This window comes from Calidris pugnax, unplaced genomic scaffold (assembly GCF_001431845.1).
Source record: "Calidris pugnax isolate Ruff unplaced genomic scaffold, ASM143184v1 scaffold9, whole genome shotgun sequence".
Classification (NCBI taxonomy): domain Eukaryota; kingdom Metazoa; phylum Chordata; class Aves; order Charadriiformes; family Scolopacidae; genus Calidris; species Calidris pugnax.
Genome location: NW_015090778.1, coordinates 624632 through 635832, shown reverse-complemented (window position 1 = coordinate 635832; position 11201 = coordinate 624632). Strand labels below are relative to the sequence as shown.

The 11201-nt window shown below is 54.1% G+C and overlaps 1 protein-coding gene across 6 annotated transcripts in view; it reads right to left on the bottom strand.

Annotated features, from left to right (window-relative positions):
• Window positions 1–7632: 7632 nt before the first annotated feature.
• TBC1D16 (TBC1 domain family, member 16) overlaps window positions 7633–11201 on the bottom strand; it is a 28383-nt gene continuing 24814 nt past the window's right edge. For 5 of the 6 annotated variants that reach the window (XM_014950210.1, XM_014950202.1, XM_014950182.1 and 2 more), the window contains exons 9-12: window positions 10951–11137; window positions 9579–9758; window positions 8909–9055; window positions 8125–8455 (exon numbers count right to left, since the gene is read on the bottom strand). In XM_014950210.1, coding sequence (XP_014805696.1) covers window positions 8210–8455; window positions 8909–9055; window positions 9579–9758; window positions 10951–11137 — 760 coding nt within the window. In that variant the 3' untranslated portion in view covers window positions 8125–8209. Of the gene's footprint in view, window positions 8456–8908; window positions 9056–9578; window positions 9759–10950; window positions 11138–11201 lie in introns of all 6 variants that reach the window. The other variant, XM_014950220.1, reaches the window with a different exon arrangement.

The window sequence follows — 11201 nt, the reverse complement described above, 5'->3', positions numbered from 1 at the left end:
ACTGGGTCAGGCAGTGTTTGTGGCAGCAAGGAGAATGGTGGGCACCCTGGGGTGGTCCTGGGTGGCATCATGTGGGCCCAGGGAGATCCTCCAGTCTGCTCCCTGTGTGGAGCTGAGTCCGTTGCTGCCCGAGGTCGCGGGGGGAGCTCCAAAGCATCGGTGATGGTGACAGTGACGGTGCCTGGGATGCTTCCCCTGCAGATCTCCTACCTGCGTCAGCAGCTGAATTCCCTGCTCTCATCCCCACTCCGGCAGCTCCTTAACCCCTTCCCTGCCAGCAGCTGGGCTGCGAGGAGGCTCAGCTGAGCACACAGCGGGAGAGCCACGCTGCCGGCACCTCCTGTCTCGGTGGCTGTCACTCTCGGGGTGCAGGCTGGCTGCAGCTCCCCGGCCTGACCCCGCTCCCACAGGTTTGCAGGAGGGGATGTAGCATTTTCCAGCTTGGGGAAGCTGCTTCGCACCCTGTTTGGTGCCCCTGTCTCTGCTGCAACCTTCCCGTCACATCCCTTTCCCATCCCTTTCCCATCCCTTTCCCATCCCGGTCCTGGCTGGACCACATCCCTGCCACCGATACAGCCCAGGCTCCGTGTTGCACAAAAAGCCATTCCCTGGATCTCCAGATGTTTCAGGAGCCGGGAAGGGCTGGAGGCATCACAAGAGCAGGGGACAGGGAGGTCTCTTGTGTATAAACACCAGCTCCAACACTGAGGACGCTCCACTGGGGCTCAGCCGGGCTGGGGAGGAGATCGGGGTGAGATCAGGAGCTCGGGGATGGCAGCAGGGCTCTTCCCAGCACCATTCCCGTCACAGTTTAAATTTTAGATTTTTAGACTATTTTTCTGTGTTGTATAACGCTGTGAAAGGCAAAATACAATCTTGGCTCCCCCTCCCCAGCCCTGCATGTCTCTGCAGGACACTGACCTCTCCAACACGTGAGAGCACCTCAGGAACCTCTGAGAGGTGTTTGGTGGACACCCATTGCCCGGCCACGGCTGGGCCACCTCCCCAGCCTCTGCCACCACCACGGTTAGTCAAGCACCAGCCGCAGACAGAAGCAGCTGAACTTGTTTGTGGCTCCTGAAAGACAAACCCAAGCCAAAAAAAATCAAAAATCCCAGGAAGAGTCTTTAGGCTGCTCCTTCTCCGGGTCCCCGCTGGGGACCACAAAGCTTTGGCAGGGATGGAACTTGCTGGATTTGGAGGGACCTGGTGTCTCCAGGCACGGTGGAGGGTCAGGGGTGGCTGGAGAACCTCTTCCAGTCGGCAAAAAAAGCACTAATAAAAGTGCTGGCTGACACCAGGTCCCTTTACAGGGCTGCCTGAGCTGTCACCGTCCCCACACTGGGATTTTTGGGGTCAGTCACAGACCCCAGGAGACAGGGATGGCTCCACGTGTCCAGCCCGGCTGCGGGAGACCCGAGAGCCTTCATGGCAATTGCCCTTTGCTGAGCAGACCTCGTGCAAAGACAGTCACTTGGCTAATTCTGCTTAAAAAAGCCCCTGTGGCAGCGTTGCTGTCGCCCCGTCGGGGTGCAGCTCCAACCCTCCGCGTCCGGCAAAACAGGAGGATATTTCGGGGCGCAGCCAGAGCAACAACGGGGTGGAGCAGGTCCCAGCGTGAAAACAAGCCTTAACCTGGGTGTTCACACGTTGTGGCCCTGGGGATGGCCCCAGGGACTTCAGCAGGAGGATGCTTTTTGATTTGGCTTTGTTTTTCTGCTTTTTTTCGCACCACTGCACCGCGGCGTGGCTCTATTTATTTATTTATTTGCAGAGATGCCAACCTGCCGGGCAGAACAGCGCCAGCCTGCAAGGGGAGAGAGAGGAAAAAACCCAGCCCCCTTTGATATTCCCATCCCAGGAGACCTGCTGGGGCTTTGTTTTACAGGTGAGCAGCAGAACAACAGTTTAAATGCCAGCAGCCCAACGTAGCCCCCGCTTCCCCCTCCAAGCCCTGCTCCCCACACCTGCTGGAGACCTCCAAGGCTTGTGTGGCCAAAATCTACTGGAAAATCTCTCCAGCACCGACTGTTTCTATCACCTGTATTTCCTTTATCAGTTTCCAGCATAACATTTATTTTAAATAGCCCAGGCTGAGCACAAGGGTGGCATTTGCCCCCGGGACCGGTGAGGGATGCAGGTCGGTGGGTGCTGCCCCAGCCCCAAGGAGGGCTCTGCAGGGCACCTTCAGCAGGTGACCCAGGCCAGAGCTCACTGCGTTCCAGCATCTCACCCCAAAAACCAAACCAGCCTGTTGGGTTCCTCACCCAGACTTGCTCCGTGACAGCATTACCCAAATATTTTCTTATTAAACCCAGCAGCATCCAAACACACACCGCTCTCCCCCCCCCCCGGCAGGTGAATGTGCTCGGACAAAACCGGGCTGGAGGAGCCTCTCCAAACCACGGGATCTTCAGAAAAGGTCTGAGAACAGAAAAGGGTGCCCAGTTTGCTCGTGGAGCCCCGCTGGGTGCTGGGGTCTCCAGGGTGCTCTGTCCCAGTACCCACCACTCGCCCTGCGATGGGCTGGGCTGGCCATCTAGGGGGGGGACAGTCACTGTCCTCTCGACCTCCTGCTGCCAGAACGGAGCCCCACGTGGAGGCAAACGGCTGGAGGCAGGTTCAGAGGATCAAATATTTTTAAACGGAAAAGTTTGGCCTTTTTCTAACCCCTTTTGAGGCTGGCCCTGTGGTCACAGAGCTCCTGCTGCACACTTAGACACTGGATTTCAAGAGTGGAGGTACCACACGGACCACCTGACCACTGCAATTCCCAGATTGCAGCATCAAAATGTCTAAAAATAGTTTTTTGAAGGCAGAAACGCTATGAAACATGAGGAAGAGCCCAATTGCCTGGCTCAACCCCTCAGGGGACCCTCGTTGTGCTCTGCTCAGCCTCCTCCTGCCCCGGGTGGACCAGGCGATGAGGGGGAGCCACAGGCAGAGACCACCAAGGCCGAGAGCTGGGCACGGTGGCCAGGAGCAGCCGTGATGGCCACCGGCTGTGAGGTGTGGGCAGAAGGCAAGATCTGAAAAGATCCTGCTTTTTTCTTTGAAAACTTCAGTTTTCTGGGGAGGAGGGAAGTGAACGTGACCTCAGGCACCTGCCGTGAGGGACGTGGGACACGGTAACAAGCCCAGCTGGGCAGCAGGTACGGCCCGGAGGGAGGCCAGAGCTCAGCTCGGTGACCTGGGGAGGATCTGAAGCAGCAGAGCCTGGACCTTCCCAGCAGAACTATTTTTCAAAGCCCTTTTCAAGCTTGAACTGAGAGCGAGTTGCCTTTCATAGCCAGAAGAAGAAACGGACTCCATTCAAGAGTGGTGATTTTCAGGTGCTTGGATGATGTCGAAGCTCTTGGCTGAAGCACAGACTGCAATAAAAGCAGCCACAAAAATATTTAAGGAGCTTCCTCTAAATTCCCAGCCTTGCAGTTGGAGCAACCTGGTTCTGGAGCAGCCCGTGGGGAGAGGGGAAGGGGGGCAGATTTTGGGGTATGACTCTGGGTGGGCAAGGGCTGGGCTAGGGGCTGAGCCATGTGGGGCTGAGCCACTTTGGGGGGGCTGAGCCACTTTATCCACAGGTGCTCTGGTGGCCACGGGATGGGCAGCACTGGCCCAGCTGCTCACAAGGGAGCTGCTGGATGCAGGGTCACCAGCAGCCCCATGGCAAACCCAAATTCCTAGGGACCAGCCTCTGCTTTTCTCCCCAGGTGATACAAAACCTCATCGCATCTTGTGTCTCCCAAATGTTTAAAGGAGAGAAATAACCAGGGTGCAGGGCCTTCCCCAAAGTGCTGGCCACAGGCAGGGCTGGGCCAGTGCCCTGGGGCGGGAGGTGGCCATGAACCACAGCTGGCCAGACTGGTCTGTTTTTATGACCCAAGCGGAGAGACACGGTGATTAATCAGCCAGCCCACGGGGGACAAGCCGAGTTGGGTTCTAAATTCTTTGGTGCTCCTCATAACTCAGGTGAGTCCCTTTGTTCTGACAAACTGTAATTTTTCATTTGACAGGCGGCGTCCCTCCAACAAAACGCCCAACAGCCAGGTCCAAAAACAGCCCGTAGGCGAGAGGTGAGACGGGGAGGACACAGCTGCCCCCTGCTCCTGCTCAGAAACCACATCTCCCCAGCGGGGGAGGCTCCAGCAGCCCTTGGGCCCAACATCGCTGCTCTGTGCCCAGCCCACGTGGTCAGTGCTTAATGCTGGGGACAAACGAAGCCTTTCCATCCATCCATCCATCCATCCATCCATCCATCCATCCATCCCCACCGTGTGCTCGGGCTCCATCCCAGGAGGTGTCAGGAGGACACCCTGCTCTTCCTCAGCTTCCCCGATGCAGGTGATGGGGTCCCCGTTGGCATCACAAAGCGTGGTGCTGCCGCTGCCAGCAGCCAGGACTTGGTTTTCTTCTTTTCCTGCTCCCTTTTCCCCCCGGCAGCAGGAGGCAGGAGGATGTGTCAGCTCAAGGCTGAGCCCAAAGAGGCTTATGCTGACTATTTACCTTTGCGAGGGTCTATTTTTGGCTGCTCGGCTGCAGCTAATTCAATGAACAGGGCAGCGATTCAGGAGAGAAGCCACATGAGGGTCATTGTTTCTAGGATTCACTTCGCTCCTTTGCCGAGGCCAGGAGCCTCGCTGCTTTTTGTGTTCCTTGGGGCTTTTTTTTTCAGATGACAAAGTGTCACAAAGGTAAAAAGTGCACTTAGGGACAGGTCAGAAGGACCTGGGAAACCTGCAGCCCCATCCAATGCTCAATTCATTGCCCACTTTTCGCCACTGAGGAATCCCGAGGTGGCTCCTGACCCTTTCCCATCTGCAGCCGGAGGGCTCTAGGTTGGCCCCACACACTCTGCCATCCCTCCACGCCTCCCACCCAAAACAAGCTCGGAACTTCATGGATATCCAGTGCGAATTTAATAACGGCATCGGGAGCTAATGAACAGGCGGAGGCTGGAATCAAAGTCAGCCAGGACGTGAGCACTGCTGGGAATCAGGGAGCAGCCGGGCTATCGGCTCCGTCGCTGTTTTTCTGGCTGTTGGGAAGTGGAGCTCGGGGTGTGACAGGAGCTCGGGGATGGTGAGCTGTGGTAGAAAGACACCTGAACTCTCCTGCTGGCAGTGGGACCCTCAGGGGACACCAGGTGAGCTGGCCGAGGGGTGGCACGGTCCTGGTGATGGGCTCCCACGCAGCTGAGCATCGCTTCAAAGAGCAAAAAAAAAACCCCATTTTTTTCCACGTGCTGGAAAACTGCAGCGCGGAGTCTTCAGTGAAACAAATCCTGAGTGATTTCCACATTGCTGAATGACATTTTAATAGTGGAAAAATAACGCTAAAAATTATCTACTTCATCTCTTCCCATTGTCTTCTACTGGCTGGGAATGACTGCTGCAGCAAAACCAGCTCCGGATCTTCTGGTGGGTGTTTGCTGGTGCCTCCCAGCCCGTTGCCAGCAGCTGCACAGCCCCGGAGGGGACACGGGGTCCTTTTCTGTCCCTAATGCAGCCACCGGCGCTTAGAGCTCGCTTCCAGGTGAATACACTGAGCTCTGCCACACGTCCCCAGGCTGGAGTGAGTGAAACACAGCCTGGAGTGAGTGAAACACAGCCCCAGCACCCAACACACCTCCCCTTCAGCTGTGAAAGGAGAGGCCCGAGCCGTGGGGACGGCGTCCGGCCAAGGGCTGTCCCCCAACATAAGGTACAGCACCCAGCCTGTCCAGCAACGCGCCACACAAACGCCTCACACCAACTTTTATTATTCACTGAATCATCCTAAATCTCCAAGAACTCCCCGGCCGACAGCGAAGCAGCCACCAAGCGTGTCACCTCCTACGACCCCAGGGGGCACGGGCAGCCTGGGGACTTCTCCAGGCCGGGCTGCTGGGAGCTGTGCGGGCACCACCAGGTGCTTTCACCATCGCTCTCCTCAAGGGGAAGGTTTTCATCCTCTGAATTAAAGGCACACAAATCAGGAGCCAAACCGTCCTTCTGCCACACCACAGCCACTCTTTGGCACGGTGCCTACACAGGGTCAAGTCTTTTCCCCCTTCCAAAACACAGCACGGACTCATTTTGTGCTGGTTTCACACACAGCATCCCAGTTGCCAGCCTCCCTTCCCCAGTATGGGGCGGGCGGGCTCCACAGCAGGCGGTGGGTAAGGCCTTGCAGGAGGATTTGTAAAGAAATTTGCTTGTTGGATGCAGGGACCTGTGAGGATACGGGGATTTCCACGGGTGCTGCCAAACAGCACAAACGTGCCTGAGAGCAAAGCTGGAAAGTGAGCACTGATTCCCCCCCTCCCCAGCCCAAGACAGAGCCACAGGAGAGAAGGAGCAGCTGAGCTGAGAGGGAGCAAGACAAGGGGGAAAGGCTGCAAGGCTTCATACCACGCAGAGGGAGGGGCAAAACCAGTGCAGCCCCCCCTCACCTCCTCTCCTTTCTCACTCTTACAAGGAAATTACTCCCCCGGCTCCGTTTGGCACAAACCCTGGCTCAGGACACACCTTTGGATGCCACCAACCTGGGTAAGGACATTTGGCAACGCGGCTGCGCCCAAGGCCCCAGCCCCGCTTCTCGTTGGCAAATTTTACAGGAGACAAGAGGGGAAAGATGATGTCCCTTCGAAAATACTTCAAAGGGAAACCTTCATCAGAGAGGGAGCTCTGCAAAAATGACTGCAACAAACCAAGTTTCATTTTCATTTTGGGACGGGGAAGAGGGTGCCCCGCTGGCACCAGCAGAGGGGCCTCCAGCCCTCTTGGAGCTCTACAGCCTATGGCAAAGAGAGGTGGGGACAGTAAATAAGCCAGTAATTGAGAAGAGCCAAAGGAAACACATTGGGAAACATACTGGAAACAACAGACTTCCACAAACAAGTGTCTGAAGTCTGTGGTTGTCAGCACGAAGAAACAGCTTTGCTGTAATGGCATGAATCATAGAGTTGTTTGGGTTGGAAGGGACCTTAAAGATCATTGAGTTCCAACCCCCTGCCCTGGGCAGGGACACCTCCCACCAGATCAGGTTGCTCCAAGCCCCATCCAGCCTGGCCTTGAACCCCTCCAGGGATGGGGCAGCCACAGCCTCTCTGGGCAACCTGGGCCAGTGGCCCACAACCTTCACAGCAAAGATTTCCTTTTGGTATCTAATCTAAATCTCCCCTCTTTCTATTTAAAACCATTACCCCTTTTCCTATCACTCCACTTCAGATACTGGAAGGCCATTATAAGGTCTCCCTGGAGCCTTCTCTTCTCCAGGCTGAACAACCCCAGCTCTCTCAGCCTGTCCTCATAGGAGAGGTGCTCCAACCCTCTGAGCATTTTCGTGGCCCTCCTCTGGACCCGTTCTAACACGTCCATGTCCTTCCTGTGCTGAGAACTCCAGAGCTGGACACAGTGCTCCAGGTGGGGTCTCACCAGAGCGGAGTAGAGGGGTAGAAAGAAGTAAACTTTGGAAGGTGTGTGTGTGAGATGCCCTGACTCCAGAGGAGCAGCTCTGCAGGAGCTGTGCCATGTACATTTTCTGTACATATGGGAAAAAAAATCCATCCAGCCAGTATACAGTATAAAAAAAGGTGAGGGACAAGACCTTCAGGTGACCAGTTCTTCCTCGCCAACAAAGCAAACACCTCCCTTGCAATCCCAATAGTCTGCAGGTTTATTTTTGGCAGATTATAATTAAAATGGTCTTTATGGCTTTAGAGAGAAGCCACTAAGCTGCACATTTTGGTTGAAGCTGAGAGTGCACGTGTGTGGGGGATGCTGTGGGTGAAGGGACGGCACAGAGAGGCCTCGCCACGGCCCTGCTCCTTCCACTTGACCCACAGAGGCTGCTGGCTCTCGCTTGGCTCTCTCTTGTGTTCTCATTTCTCATCAGCAAGTAGCAAAGTTCTGGTTCCAAACCAGTGCAATCCCAGAGGCAGAATAAAAAGTCCTTGTTAAGACCTAGAAAAGCTTTATGTTTCTAACAAAATCAAACTCAAGCACGTGCAAACACTGTTCCTGCGTTGACGCATTTCGTTCAGGTTCCACCACCAGAGCACTGGAATCTCCTTTCCCTGTCGAACGATTTCATTCCTCGTCCATCCTCCACCTTTCAGTCTTCTCAGGGCTCTTGACAAGCTATCCCTCCATTTTTGTCTTCAACATTTTTCCTAGGCACGTCCTTCCTGCCCTTCCCTCTTCCGCTGTCACGCCTTGTTCCTCTCCGGCTATTTTCGGAAAGCAAAGACGTCCCGTGTTTTCAAGCCTCTCTTGCCTTCACTTCCTGGTTTAGGAGAAGACACTTCCGCCAGTCCCCCGTACGGGCAGCTCTCGCACTCCGGGTGATGGCCAGAGCACTCCACGGCAGGGATGAAGCCACTGTCCCACATTCCTGTCCCACACAGCTTGCAGAGGTCGTGCAGGCTGCAGGGGATGCGGGGCAGCAGGTGGAACTGATAGAGCAGACTCCTGGCCTGGAGGGGAGAGAGACAAAGTCATTCATTCACTCCACACCAGGGGATGAACACGGAGAGCAGGGGTAACCCGTGGCCTCCTCTCCCCTCCCCTCCTCCTGCCTGGCTACTTTAGAAAAGTCAAAGCTTCAGCAAAGGAGCATCTCTCCTGAATGCAAAGCTGAAGGTTACACCAGGCGCTGGGGACACTGCCGGGTCACAGGACATCCCATGGCCCGCAGTCACTCCCTCCTGAGGTGGACATGGAGACCAACAGCTCTGTCTGTCGTTCCCCCGAGCATGTGCAAGGGTTATCCCGACCACACCATTACCTCCTGAGCACTCTACAACTACCTCTTGCTTCTGCCAACAGCAGAATCCCACCCTCCCAGGCTCCAGATGAGCAGGGGGACACAGGAGATGCAGCAGATGAAGCATCAGTCCCCAAGACTCATCTCTGAGATGGGCACGTACCTTCCTGAGTACGAGTTCTCCGTTCATGTGCATAGCCAGGTTGCTGAAATGCAGCAGCATCTGGTCGGTGGCCAGCTGCTGCTCAATGACATCGTCCCCATAGATCACCACGATGGCCACGCAGATAAAGAGGTGGAAGTAGTCGGTCTGCAATGAGAAAACAGGGACTGGAGCTCAGCAGGAGGAGGCAGAGGTTTGCACCCTCCCCACCCTCCGCAAGCACCTCCTTAGTGAGATTTTGTGCTCCTTCCAGTTTTGGCTGGTGGGACACACAATGGGAGTTACTGGTAAATTCTGAATCACAGCTGAGTCAAACAAAGCCCCTTCCATCTACAGCGCAGCAGCGAGGTTTGCACCACAGCTTTCAAAGCAGAGTAGTGATTTTTGGGAAGATGTTTTCCAGCCATGTAAAGAAGTCTGAACTTCAGAAGTGGATGTTCAGCACTTTCTGAAAAAACTCCTTTTGAAGCCTGGACATCCTCAAGTAGGAGAGGCAAGTGTACATCCTCCTGCTACACAGATAAACCTCTTTGATAGTTACAGCCCCTCTAACACCTACTTATTTTAGATACTTTGCTACTAAGAGCCTTTATGGAAATTCTGCAACCCTTGCAGAGATCATGAGGATTCAGCAAAGAAGACCCTGCTGCCCGATCCCCAGCTGTCTGACCTGGTAGTGAGCCCAGCATGCTTCCCACATGCGCAGGGCCTCGGCATCTGGAAATTCACGTTTAAAACAGAGGAGGATCCATCGGTGACAGAAAAGCATCTGCAGACCATCCTCTCCCAAGGAGGAAAGGTGCTGGTAGAAGCGCGGGTGCATCAGCCGCAGCAGCTCTCGCAGGTACATCTGGAAAAGATGCTCTGAGTTGAGGCCAAGGACTCTCAGAGCCCTCACCCACCCCGGGGACCCCCCTGCCACCCACCAGATCTTGGGGTCCCGCAGAGCTGCCCATCGGTCTCTGCTCTCCCTAAATCCTCCAGCCTCTTTATTGCAGCATGCTTGGATATGCCATTAAAGGTCAGAGCTCACAGGCCATGGCAGGTACTTCACAAGGAAGGATGGAGGGAGAAAAAAAAAACCCATGACAACTACATCATGAACAGAAAGGGGGGAGATTCAGGCTGAGGAAAGCAGCCAGAGCCTTAAAAACTAAACAAAAGAAAGAACATAGCTATCTCTGGTGATATTTCATATCATAGAGGCCAAGCAATGTGGAAGTGATTTTGGAAAGCCTGACCAGACAGGCCCATCACAGCGCATAAATCTGTGCATTAACCAACTGCACCTCACCAGCAGCCTCCATGGGGGTTCCACCACAAGATTACCCCTTTAAATTGGTGCCATCGTGACCTGGACAGGATTTTTCAGGTTTAGAATGGATTTTTCAGGATCTCAACCAGAAAACAACCGACAATCATGTTAAAACCTAAAAAGTTCCCATTTTTAAACAAGTTCACCTTCTTTTAAGAAACTCTGTCAGATATATAAGGCTTTTCATTTGGAAATAATTTTAAAAATATTAAGACCTTAAAACCAAAAAACCCAAAGAAGAGGGTCTGTCAGATATATAAGGCTTTTCATTTGGAGGTAATTTTAAAAATATTAAGACCCTAAACCAAAAAAACCCAAAGAAGAGCACTGCAGAGCACTGCAGCTTAACGACAACTCTGCCACGTTCACATCAAATGCCCCAGAATCAGGACAAAAATGAACTGGTGACTCTTTGCTGCCTGAGAGAATTGTGAAGACAAAGCAAGCAGCACCCTAAATACATTTGATCATAGAAGGTTCCTTGAATGAGCACCCTTTAGCTCAGCCAAGAGAACTTTACTCTGACAATTCATTGGCTGTAACTACCTCTGGAGTGCCCAAATCCCCCAGGATCAATTTTATCTGTCAGGTATTTTTGAGGCTTTGGGGTGTGATTCGGCACACTGGAACCCAACAGCCCAGGTTATCACTTTATGGCATTCTCCTAATTTGCCTGGGACAGAGAAGCTAACGAGAGGACTAACGGGGGCTCAGCCTTCAGCCTCACCAGCTGTTTCTCCATATCCTCATCCCGGGGTGAGCTGACGAAGATGGTGTTCTGCATCAATCCTACAAAGCACCAGAAAGTATCCGACTCATCTAGGACCTCTGCCAGGAGCGGGGCAACCAGGTCAGACATCCCCTGGGAGTATCCAATTGTTGGGTTAAATACTGCATAGTTCAGCAAAATCCTCCTGGAAAAGAGATGCAAAGGGAGAGGTGAGACACAGGGAGGGCACATCACAGCTCTCGCCACGT